General features: G+C 36.6%; 1 protein-coding gene across 1 annotated transcript in view; it reads right to left on the reverse strand.

Moving 5' to 3' along the window:
• Positions 1-13579, reverse strand: part of si:dkey-12j5.1 (uncharacterized) — an 86736-nt gene that overhangs the window by 9996 nt on the left and 63161 nt on the right. The window contains exons 9-10 of the mRNA XM_053487484.1: positions 8851-8904; positions 2366-2479 (exon numbers count right to left, since the gene is read on the reverse strand). Coding sequence (XP_053343459.1) covers positions 2366-2479; positions 8851-8904 — 168 coding nt within the window. The remainder of the gene's footprint in view (positions 1-2365; positions 2480-8850; positions 8905-13579) is intronic.

Consider the following 13579-nt stretch of genomic DNA (forward strand, 5'->3'; position numbering starts at 1 on the left):
TCTGAGGCTTGTCAAGGTGTTGTCTGGCATTCTGCAAGCAGGCATTTTGTGGCATGGGCACAGTAATAGCTTTCTGCTGGCAACTCAACCATGCAGGTAAATTTGTGTTCAGGTACCTCCTTATTGTGCCCCTTGAAACATCAGCACCACTTTTTTCCATTTCCTCCCGAAATTTGTTCAGTTCTGAACCTGCCAATCCTGGCAGTAGTAGGTGAAATCTTTCTTGGACTACTTGACCGTGGCTTAGTATCAACAGTATCATCTCTTTATCAGAGTTTGAACAGTACTGACTGACATTTGCAAGTGTTGAGATATCTTTTTATATCCTTTCCAACTAAAAAGTTTAACTACCTTATTACACAGGTCCATTGGCAGTTATTTTGTCTTCCCCATGGTGCAGTATTTAACCAAGTCAGTGCATCACCTCATGAACTGAGAATCTAACTGACTATTTATGCACAGACACTTATTATAATTACAGTTATAGAAACTTCCCTTTAATAGCCATTTAAACCTGAGTATTAACTTATGTGTTTATAATGTTGCCAAACATTTAAGAATATGTAAACTTTTGATCATGGTTGATTGAGTGATTTTGGTTATCATTGGGTTTTAAAAAAGAGTTAAACAACTGTGATAATTAATGACTTCATGTGACCATGATCCTAAAATAAAAATATATATATATATATTTTGCATTATCAGTCATATTTTCCAGATAAATGGCGCCCATTTCTTTCAGGATATACAACGTTTGAGCACAACTGTATACAAATACTGAAATGCACTGAAATGCAACTCATTTTAGATCATTTAGAGGAGGTGTTTTTTCTGGATTTCTGCTTGATATTTAGTGTCTATCCTTTAAAATAAACCTATGATGAAAATTATAAACTTGCAAAATCTACAGGGGATCAAATTATTATTTTCCCTACTGTCCTGAAATATGCCTGTGCCACCCGGGAAGAAAAACTCCATTGCTCCACTGATGTGATAACCTGGTCATTTAGCATAGTCAGGTTATCAGCTGATTTCATTTTATTGCCACATAACATTGCTGAGCCTAGACATGGCCAACTCAAGCAACCTAGATCATAACAATGTCCCCAGTGTTATGCAGTAAGCACTATGCATTAAGTGTTCATTGCTTCATATGCCTCATTTCTTACCCTGATGCACCCATGATTCAGGAATAGAGTCAATCTGACCTTTTTCCATTGGTTCAAAGCCCAATTTTTAGGCTCATCAGTACACTGGAGTCTTTTTTCGTATCAGTTTCAATAACAATTTCTTATGGACACATAGTTGTTTAGTCCCAATCCTGTAAATCCATCACATAGTGTGCATTTGGAAATGTTCTTTCTAGCAGTTAGACCCTCCTGAAATGGTGACCTTTTTCGACCAGGTAGTGTATATGATCACTTAATAAAAAACATTAATATTATGGAATCTATTTAATAAAAAAAACCCAACCTTATGCATTATAAATTCTACTTGAGAAACATGAGCAAAACTAAACTTAGCTGTACACACTATAGTATCATTGTGTTACAGTAGTATTTTGTTTTTGGGGAAATGTTTACTGAATGCTGGCTTACTTTGCAAAGACTTTTGGCATTAGGCCCTTTGTTTGTAACCCTCCTTGTAGGTCATGAGTTCAAGTCAATTCTAGCTTATGAGCCTGAATGATAAACAGTGTTTTGGCATAGTTTATCAGGGATGTTCTATTTTTCTAACATAATAAATGAATCATGCCTTCCAGAGAAGTCATGGGTCACTTCGAAAGGCTGAAAAGAAAGGAGTCTAGTTGAATGCACTGATAAAGATGGACAAAGAAAGACTGTGTATGTGCCAATGATTCATCCTGTAGGGCTCAAGGATGGAAAAAAGGAAACCTCCTTCAGAAAGACAAATTGGATAAGACAAGGGTGATGAAGCAAAGGACAGAGCATTCATACAGAAACAGATGACATGAGGTAGTCGAAGCAACAGAAAAACAAAAAAAACACAAATAACCTAGAAAATTTTACAGAAGACTCCATATCGTGTCTTCACAAGAACCCGAATTTTAATTACATCAAACATCCATTATAGGAGTTGAAAAGACAGAGGATTAAAAAAACAAAAAAACAATAATAAACCAGCCATTCCCCCATGTACCTCTCCCTTAAAACTCTTACTTGGCTTTTCTCTATCACCCCAACTTTTTATTTTCATTACACGTTTCTGTGCCTCTCAACTGCCAGCGGCATAAGAAAAATTTCACCACTGCAAGAAAAAAAAATTGAAGCAAGGCCAAGGAGTGTGTGCCTGTGTGTAAAAAAAAAAATGATGATCTCAGATATTTGTGTGTAGGAAGTATTACCTTTTTTGCTTTGGTAAGGTAGATTCTGGCAGATCTTTTCAAGGTTTCTGAGTCTTCTGCAGAACCGGGCTTGTCCAGTTGAAGATAGTACAACCATCCTAACAAATACCACACCTAAGGAATAAAGAACAATCAAAAAAAATCAAAAGTTCTGATACAATGAGCCAGGTTTATAATAAAAAAAAAAATAGTCCTATACTTCATTGAGTTTTCTCATATTATCATGATGCATGTACAACATGCGCTGTAGATATGAACATGTGTTTAAGGGCTAAAACACGTATCATTTCAGCAATAACTAGTGTATATCTGTAGCTAATTAACACATGGTAGATGCTCCACAAAGTCTATGGCTAAACACATGGAAGTTTTCTGTAAGAATATGATTAATAAAAATCATACACTATTTAAAGATTGGAAAGTAACCAATTCACAGGCTTGCTGTTAAAACTGAAGCAATTCCATATTACATCAAGTTCTGATGATCTTCAGAGAATGACATTGGGTGGGTTCTTTCTCAGTTATGCAGTAAGAGAATGTTTTAGAGTCCATCTTGAATAGGCATTAAACTAATCAGCCACAATATCAACACCAACGCTGATCACCAAATATACACCAACAACCTGGTGATAGGATCATGGGCACCCGCTGTTGACTCCACCCAACCTTAAATTCCCCAGATCCCAATCTGATTGAGCAACCATAAGATGCACTGGACAAACAAATCCAATCCATAGATTCCCCACCCCACAACCTACAGCACCCAAAGGAGCCACTGCCAACATTCTCGTGCCAGACACCACAGCACACCAGCAGAGGTTCGCAGAGCCATGCCAGACCACCTCCAGTGACACAATGGGAATGTGACGCCTAAGTGATTATATTGTTATGGCTTTGTGTAATGTGCATAGAGTAGTAAAATAAAAAAAATAAAAAAACAGTCTTGCAGGAACTGTTCCCTGAAGGGTTAAAGAAATTGTATGAAGTGTGACAAATATTTAACAAATGTTAACAAGCAATGGGTTTGAAAATGTCCTCTAGCAATTGGAATACAGAACTATTTCTGTGAAACATGAACAAGCATATACAATAGGGCTTTCATAAATATTTTCTTTGCTTAATTTATGAAAATGATATAAACTACAACATCAAAGATTATCCGCACTTAGATTCTGTGCAACATCGAGAAGAAACAGCATTTGTTATGGTTAATTAGATGTGGAAGATTATACTCAGAGAGCCATTGTCATTGCCGATCCGCTAAAATAAAAGTTGGCACTTTTCCAAGTCATTTGGTGTTATGCAAAGGCTTAAAATGCTTAACTGCAAGACCTTTCACTAATGAATCCACTGCTATTATTATAACAGCAGCAAATATTTTTTTCTCCTGTTTAAGGTTTCCCCCTCACCTAAATAAAGATCTACCATACCATGTTCTAGCTTTTACAAACTTTAGTAAGTTGTCAAAATATAATTAAACAGGGAGTCCCTGACTTACAAACATTCGAGTTGCGGATTTCCTCCCGAAAGAAGCCCACGTGTATTTTACAAAAATAGACACTGCAGTGCACCAGATAAAAATATTTACAATTATATACAATATTTTTAATGTGTAAGTGAATGTCTAAAATGTCTAAAGTCCAGTATATTGTATGTGTATACGTATGGGGGTACACACGTACACACATACAATATAAATACAAATAAATCAGCCTCACGGGTTTCAATAAATTAGTCCGGGAGCACGATGATAGAAAAGAGCTGTCCTGATGGTGAATAATTCTAATCAGTCCCATTCGATGAAAAACTTTGACAGAATGGCATCTGGAATTTCCCTCGTAAACGTGTGTGTGTGTGTGAGTGTGTGTGTATGTGTATGTGTGTGTACACGCGCATTAGGGCATGCATGCTGTAGAGCCGCGATTAATGTGGTCGGCCATTAATGCTCGGCCATTCAGCTCTCTCTGCGCCTCCGTGTGTGTGAGGAAAACAGCATCCTCTGGGGTTCGAACCAGCGATCTCTGGATGATAGGGCGAGCACTTTACCACTGCGCCACTCGGAGGCCCCTTGCAGAGGCATCATTTTACTGAGATTAATTTCCTTCATTTCCAAAGTGGACAGATTTAGTAAATCGGATTGGTATTGTTGTATTTGTGTTAAAAGCGTTCAAGACACGTTTTGTCTATCCCTGACTTATGAACAAATCTGTCTTATAAATTTGAACTCGTTCGTAAGTAGGGAACAACCTGTATAGTGATCTTGGACTCTACTATAAAAAGTTAGATTTTTTTTTTTCTCATTACCAACAAAGAAGATAACATTAAAACATTAATCTGGTTTTCTTGTCTGTCCATTCAATTCCTCCAACAACTAAAACAATGATTAATTAAAATCAACTCCATCAATTAAAACATCCAACAATCAATTTCACAAAGAATTTATCTATACACCAATATGTTCATCATTTTATTCTAAAATAAAACTGCTACTTTTAGTGTATAAATGTGCGCCAATTAATCGATTGACCTTCTCTTAGGAATTCCTTATTCAGAACAATATACAGTATAGAACGGAATAATACAAGATCATTATGAAATAAAAGTGCTGTTTAATTAAACTGCATCACTCTAGTATTACTTTAATAATGTATTGTACAATGTTACTTCTTTAACATAACTTAAATTAACAATGAATTTCATCATTTTATTTTACAATAATTAGAAGTGGTGTAGTTAGAATTTTTAAACTTAGTGACCATTAAGTCAGTTTTTATTGGCCATTGGGATCATACAGTATTTGTCCTTTTTTTTGGGGGGGGGGGGGGGGGGGGGTTTAAATCTACAGCCGTGGCCACAAGTTTTGAGAATGACACAAATATTAATTTTGTCTGCTGCTTTAGTGTTTTTAAATCTTTCTGTTAGATGGTACTATTGTATACTGAAGAATAATTACGAGAATGTTACAAGTGGCAAGTGTTTTTAGTTGACAATTACATTAAGTTTATGCAAAGAGTCGATATTTGCAACCTTCTTTTTCAAGAAATTTTCAATTCGTCTTGGCATTCTGTCAATCAACTTTTGGACCACATTTCGGGAAACAAAACATCGAAATTTTGGGTCCATGGCCAGGAAACTCCCCAGACCTTAATTCCATGGAGAACATGTGGTCAATCCTCCAGACGCAAGTGGACAAACAAAAACCGTCGATTTCTACAAATTAAACGGCAAGCTGATTATCCAAGAATAGGCTGCCATCAATAAGTATGTGGACCAGAAGCTGATTGACAGCATGCCAGGATGGATTGCAAAGGGCTTGAAAAAGAATGATCAAGACTGCAAATATTGACTCTCTGCATAAATTAATGTAACTGTTAAAAGCCTTTGACAGTCATTAAATGCTTGTATTCATATATTTTTGTATACAATGGTAACATCTCAAAAAAGGATCTAAAAAGTATTATTATTATTATAAAATTATTATTTGTGTAATTTTTTAAAACTTTTTTCCATGGCTGTACATGCATGAGCACATTGGGCAACATACTCCCTACTCTTAGTGAGATCTGGCAGCTTCTTACAGGGCAGGGCTGTTAGTTTAAGTGCACCTGAGTAGATGAGGGTAAAGGACCTTGCCTGGCAACACTGGGGACCCAATAGCTCAACCACTGGATACCGTGCCCCATTTGCCTCGTTTGTAATCTTTAATTGGTTTCAAATTTTAGATGTCAATGATAAGAATTAGCACATACAGTATGTTGACCAATAATCAAGTCTTAATTTAACATGTTTTTTTAAGCAATCATTCATGTGTTACATATTGCATATTTGATTTTTCATAGCCTGATTGATAATATGGAAACCTGACATGCCTTCAAAGAAGAATTCATAAAGTATATTTGTGATTGAATAGACAATGTGAGGGGACAGCAGTGGTTTTTAATAGGAGAGCACAGACACAGATTTTATTACTCCGTATACATATTGCACACACATAGTGATCCACAAAGCAAGATCAATCACTAGCCTGGGAGAGAACTTTGCCTGACAAGAACACTAGCTCATTTATGAAGCAGAACAGGAGTTCGGTGGGGGTGGTGCTCAACAGACAAGTGACACTTGTAACAACGATTTAGTGCAGCAAGCAGTGAGTGATTCATCAACTTGCATTAAAAGCACCCTAGCTAAAAAACACACATCAGCACTGTTTCCTTAGTGAGATATTTTCAGATTCTGGCATTTTTTCCCTCCAATTCCTTACATATGTTTATCCTGCACATATTTGATGAGATTTTGAATATCGACCTGCTACACTGCAGACTTGTGATCGGCTCTACAGCCAATCAGGGGCATCAGCAAAAAAAGAGGATAATGCTGTCCTCCAAGTGTGTTGCTGCCACCAATGGTGCGTGAGCGAGCTGTTTGAAATGATGCGGTTGGCTGGCGTCACGTGATAGACTTCGCTAGTAGTATTATACCTTACAACACAGGTGCATACGTTGTTCAGTACCTTATGACATAGGTGGACATGTAATACATTATCTTATAATGAAAATGTATACACTGTATGATCCCGATTCTGTACAGTGCCTGACTGTCACCAATCCTAATCACTATTACCTAAAATTAGGCTACTACATAAATATGTATTTTAGTTGACCATTAGATTTAAGGTGTATGTCTGAGCAAAAAAAAAAAAAAAACAGAGAGAAATGTCTGCAGTCCCACTGAGCTAAATCAAGATGGTATCTTTTAAAGTTCTAGATGATTTATAGTGTATTTTGCTGACAACATTTCTGCAGGGTTGTGCCAAAAAGTGAATGGCTGCCAAAACCTGATTGGACTCCTGCGGGACTGCAGAAGCTTCATATGAGGCTCAACATTTGGAATGCATTTTTTTGCAGGGGAAGTGAGTTATGGAATTTGGCCACATCGTACACACATTCCGGGTGACAAACTTCATGGTCGGGGTACAGAGCAGAGAAATTTATAACGACCAAGACCTACAGTAATGTACGTATATGCAGCTTAATATTGACTTGAAGGAATCTGAACTATGCCTTTAAAAAAGCTCCAAGGATACCAAATTTCACACCACAGGATTTATAACATTATGTGTGGATGTACAGTATGTCAGTGAATGTACAGTAATACTTCATGATGCAGTAGGACATTTTTATACAGAATGTCGCTCATTGTACAAAACCTCAAAACACCAGATCACATAAACTATATACTTCCTATTTAATATATAACTTACATTCAGTGTGTTGCCTTACACCATAACATAACTCACTAAATTTACTGACACTTAAGACACAAATGTAGCTTTTTAGTGTATTAAACACACTTAGATAAAGTGCAGCATTACACTACACTCCCAGTTAACCCACAAGCTCAATTTGAAAGTTAAAAGAAATGTAGAGGTCAAAATAAACAGACACTGAAAACATTGTAGCGAATGTTTAATTAGTGCCATCACCATCACTGGTGTATTTATAACCTAACTTTTATTGATTAGCCATAAAAACTTGTGAACGAGGGTCAGGAACTTGCCAAACAGCCACATCTTGCAGGTCTTAGCAAAGATGATTAACTTACTGTGCTACTCAGGCTTATGATATTTGTATCATAATGTGACATTGCTCACATTCAACATTGTCCGATTAAAAATTCTGACATGACATCTGCTTAGTGAACCCATTAGAACCTATTAATTAGCATCGTCTTCTCGTACTATGTGATTCGCACACAACTTCTCACCCGATTTAAATCAGATCTAGCATGAACTTGAAAAAGGAGCCGAAGCAAAACTGTGTCTAAATCATTCAGCGAAAGCCCACGTTCTAACAAGCTTAGGTTTAATGAGCTTTACAAGACTTTATTTTATACGCTTCAGCAGCATATAACCTAAATCACTTACTTTTTTCCACTCAATATAGCTGTAAGTGTGCAGTACGGCACTCACATCATATCAAAAAAACATACATTCTCAACATTTATTATTAATCCTAAAGCAGGGAAAAACATACAGCTATTCTGTAGAATGTGAATGCTGTACATGTCAGTGTGTGGGTGCGTAAGTAATATAAAATGCATGAGTTCCATCTGCTTTAAACAAGGTGCGTCATTTTAGCGTTGTTACAGTATATCGACGTGACAGTGGCGCTGACATCCACTCGTGTAGGTGTGCTGATAATTCCCACAGCTCATAAGTTATACCTTCACACACACACACACAGTTCCAGCAGTTCTCAAAACATAAATTATTTATTTAGCAGTCTGAAGTAGGCAATGTCAAAATCACTTTTCACACATACAGAATTGTTACAGGCAGGCTTGCCGAAATGCACAAGAATATCAGCTAGAGACAACACAAAGGCCATACTGTATGGTCTAATAATGTATTAACCAGTTTTCTTTTATTAAAACAATTTTCCAAATAAAAATCGAATTATTATCAAATCTAAATAAATATACTCACTCACCTGTACAACCTCATCGTCCTCCTCCAAAAGACCCTCCAACACGTCTGTGGCCATCTAAAGAGAGAAATCCCATTCATTGTTATAGTTTATTCACGGTTACTTTTCAACATTAACCTTATATTACATCTGTTATTAGATCATAGCGCTGTCAAATTCTCCATTCTGTCCGGTCAAAAGATTTTCTTGGACAAGGACTTCAAGGCTCATCATTTCTTCAGTAAAAACTTACAAAGAGATGTGTTTGTTTAAGATGTCAGCGACATACTATGCACAGGGTTGAAAAAGTAAAACTTGAAAATTTCGGATATATGACAACAACTGATACATAGTGACTTGAGAATGTAAAGCTTTGTTAAAGTAAATGAAGCAAACAGAGCATTCCACCAACTTATCACTAGCTAATCTTAAAGGGAACAATGACTATGAGTGCTGAATCTTTAATTTTTTTGTATTTCTTTACATTTAATCTTTATTAGGCATGGGTGAAAGTAGGCTGGTACAGTCAGAAACTGGGTACTACTGAAAGATTCAGTGGCGGTCCACAATACCAGTATAAGGGGAGAGCAGCTACCTTCCAAAACCCACATTCAAAACGGGTTATGGAAGCACTTTCAGCAAGAAAACACCTCTGTCAATGTTATGCTATATTAAACAATGATTGGCTCATTCGGAATTGGACCATCCATGTTGTGTTTTGACTTTTATTCCTGGTATTTCACATTAGAGCAAGTTTCTGCCGATGCACAGATAGGTTCATAACCTTACCGGCTAATGTGAGGTGTTGTCACAATGAGAAATATTATTGGGTGTTGTCACAATGAGAAATTGCGACAAGGCCAAAATTTTTTTTTCACAATTCATTCACTCTAAAGCCTGATTGGACACAGGGAGCTTAGCTTGAGGTCCAGAGTAACAATGGGCAGAGTTTAAAGTTTGGAGTTTAAGGCTCAGAGTTGAGAGTTGTGCAGCAAACACTAAACTTTTAATACAAGGCTGAATCTCAAATCCCTCACCCAACTTGTGAACAAATGCATTACATGGTGAGTGAAACAAGGGATTCTACACCCTAAATAGTGTACAAGCTTTTTTTTCCATATATGAATTTCAGCCCTGGAAAAGTTAGATACTGTAGCTCAAGCGGAGACATAAAAAGAAACTTAAAACATTTACAGGATTGCCCAGAAACTCTCTCTTTTTTTTTTCTTTTAACCTTTTGGCTACATACAGTAGTACCAATAAGAATTTAAAGCAACTTGCACTCATTATTAGGACAAATAAAGTCTGTTTAATAAAGTTTGTCTGTTCTGGAGCCATCCAGGCAACATAACCAGCAGCTTCTGTGAGTCATGCATGACTAGACTCCTATCTCCCTTTAGGGGAAGAGACTCTAAATCCCAAACAAATTGCCATGCGGATATATCTTTTGCTTCAGTGGTTAAAAACAAAAAAGTTCAAGTTGCTCAAACTCTCTAGGACATGGGAGTAAAGACTTTGCAACACCAACCATCTTTAAAAATTTAAATCTAATCCTCCAAACAGAAATCCATAAGTTTCCTGGGTACTTACTGCTTGTCTTGCCACTCATCTTGAGAGCCTGCTGCTCTAAAGTTTCGGTTCTATATTTCATTTCAGTCGTGGTTCACAAATCCATCGGAGTTAACGATGTTTTAGCTAAGGCATCAGCCAGGACTCTATTTGTTAGGATATTATTAACTTATGTGAAGCTGTTCTGTTATGTGGATGGTTCTTTGAACCTAATTCCTAATAAAGCATATAGCCTATGAATTACCTTTATGCAGAAAAAAATGATAATAGGAATTAAGACTTGTCTGCAGCTGAAACAGCTTCTGTGTCTCCACTAATGTAAGAATCTAATGTGTCATGCTTTTCATGTTTATGCCGTTGGCTGTTTTTATTAGGGACTTACACAGAACATCCCTTGGCTTTGTGTCATCATATTCACTTTTCAATCAGTTATTGTCACACATGATATAGTCTGATTGAATACGGAGGCATTACTATGAGTCCTCATAGACAAGGCAGACTGCAGAATGAAAATACCACAAAATAGGCTTTTCTTAACCTGTCCAACTGTCCAGTTACTAGTTAAATCACACACACAAAGTATATGTTTAATTTAAGTAAATTCCACATTTATAATCACAGTAGCACAGCTTTTTCCTCCAAAACCTGCCACTGAAAAAATGGATGTGCATTTAAAAGATGTGCTGGATCAAGAGCTATTTTATAAGTTGCCAACTACTGAGAATGGTGGCCATATCGTTAAGTTAAAATAAATTTAAAAAGCATGAAGTACCTGCAGGTATATGCCATGAATATGGAACATAGAAAATTAAGTAACTTAGGCAGCCGTGTAAGACCTAAGAAATTTCCCCACGAAAAAAAAACTTTTAAACTTGCATCACAGACTCAAATGATGCCATAGTCATGATATTATAGAATTTAAGATAAGTTATATTTAATATAAATTATATATTTAAAAAATAATATTTATACACAGCACAGTCTATAAATCAAAAAGAAAAAAAACAATACAATAATTACACTTTTTTTAATTACACTTTTAATCAAATGTAATAATATAATATTGTTTAAAAATGGGTTATTGCATAGGTGCTATTGAACAAAAGTTTACGGTATTGAAACTATATTGTGAGACATTGTACAGTGGCTATATTTAAGATATTGTAACTACTGTATATTGTATAATTAAAGATATTGTACCAACAGTACATAGCAATAATAAATGTGTGCGCATTACAGTGTTTCGTTCACTGAGAGCAAAAGAAGGGAGCAGGAGGGGAGCAAAGACCTTTGATATCTTTTCTTTGGACACATAGAATGTAAAAGTCTGTCATTATAGGAACTGCTTAGAGATGAAACTGTTTCACACAGGGGATGAGGATATACATTTATTCGGCTTGCATAAGTATTTACCTGCCCTTGAAGCCAGGGGTGGCTTTCTGAAAATAATTTCCCTTTAAATAGTGTGTGAACAATATGCATGTAAGATCACATGGTACAATGTCTACCTTTATTGATAACCAAGGAAGTTAAAGGGAAGACAAATATATGGCAGGATGTGCTATTAAACTGATTTGATAAATGAAACATATATATGTTTATGCATCCATAAAACATACAGCCAAAAATTGTTAACAGTTTAACAGTAAAAAAAATCGATTGTAAATGTATTAATCAGGCACTCTTGATTAGACTAGCTTGTGGTTTCCTCTATAGGAAATATTCAGTTTGCAGTAGATGATGGACATATACAGTGAATATTATTTTTAATGCCTTTTTTTTATTCTTTTACAATTTGTAAGAAGAGGGAGAAAGGGTACGAGTAGGCGAGTGTGAATCAGTGAATCAGGGATGCAGTAAAGAAGAAAGAGATCAGGGAGAGCATCACTCAGTGGTTACATAATTTAAGATACTGACCAGCCAACTTATGATCTTGCAGGGCCATAAAATTTGGTCTGGGCTTAAGAACAGCATATTTAATGTGACACTTCTGACAGATCCAATCTACCAGAAATGCACTACCACCTTCCCTGGTACGTAGGGGTTTAAGTCACAGAGAGAGAGAGAGTGAGTAAGAGAGAGAGGAAGAGAGGGAGAGAATATGATCTTGTTCATAGGCATATAGAAATGTGCAAGCTCATGCACAATGAATTTTACAGTTACAACATTAATCAACATTAATCAATGACAACATGGCTACACGACTGCCACAGAGAGCTAGAAAAACCCTTAATTAAATTGAGCTTTGAAAATTAGAAGCCACAATAATTACTTTAGGGATTGATTTTTATTCACACACACACACACACACACACACACACACACACACACACACACACACACACACACACACACACACACACACACACACACACACACACACACTCTCTCTCTCTCTCTCCGGCTGCGTTTCAGCTCCCCGTGCTGACACTCAAAAGATGTTGCTGATAAAAGTGTGACCAAAAAAAAATAAAAAATAATGCAAAAGAGAACAGCAGGAAACTGATCACAGGAGACACACAAATTGAAAGCATAAATCTGTTTTAAAGCCCTTTAAAAATGTATGCGGTTACAAATTTAACGCTCAATTTCTTTCAATATCACCACAGTTGCTACTTCAAATAATGAATTGTGAATATAGTCCTGTGAGCCATTTAGATTTGTGTTATATATATATGTAGCGTTCTGGTCACTAACTTATCATCTATACTGCTTTGTCCTGTATTCAGGGTCGCAGGGCTTGGATACTTATAGCATGTCCCAGAAGACTTCGAGCATGAGGCGGGGGGCACCCTGGACAGGGTGCCAATCCCTCACAGGGCACATACACATACACACATTTACACACTACAGGCAATTTGGAAACGCCAATTAGCCTAACCTGCAGGTCTTTGGACTGTGGGAGGAAACCGGAGTACCCGGAGGAAACCCACCAAGCACGATGAGAACATGCAAACTCCATGCACACAGAGACGGGAATCGAACCTGGCTGGGAATCGAACCTGGACCCTGGAGGTGCAAGACGACAGTGGCTACACCACCAGAAGGTGATAGAAGGTCAGAAGGTGATAATTTTCTCTGATGACAGTGCGGGATGTAATTCAAACAAGAATTTAAAACAAGAAACATTTTTTTTATTAGTGTACTTGTTTTAATATATTTCTGTTGTGGATATGTAATTATA

The sequence above is a fragment of the Clarias gariepinus genome, chromosome 26 (assembly GCF_024256425.1).
Source record: "Clarias gariepinus isolate MV-2021 ecotype Netherlands chromosome 26, CGAR_prim_01v2, whole genome shotgun sequence".
In the NCBI taxonomy this organism is placed as follows: Eukaryota; Metazoa; Chordata; class Actinopteri; order Siluriformes; family Clariidae; genus Clarias; species Clarias gariepinus.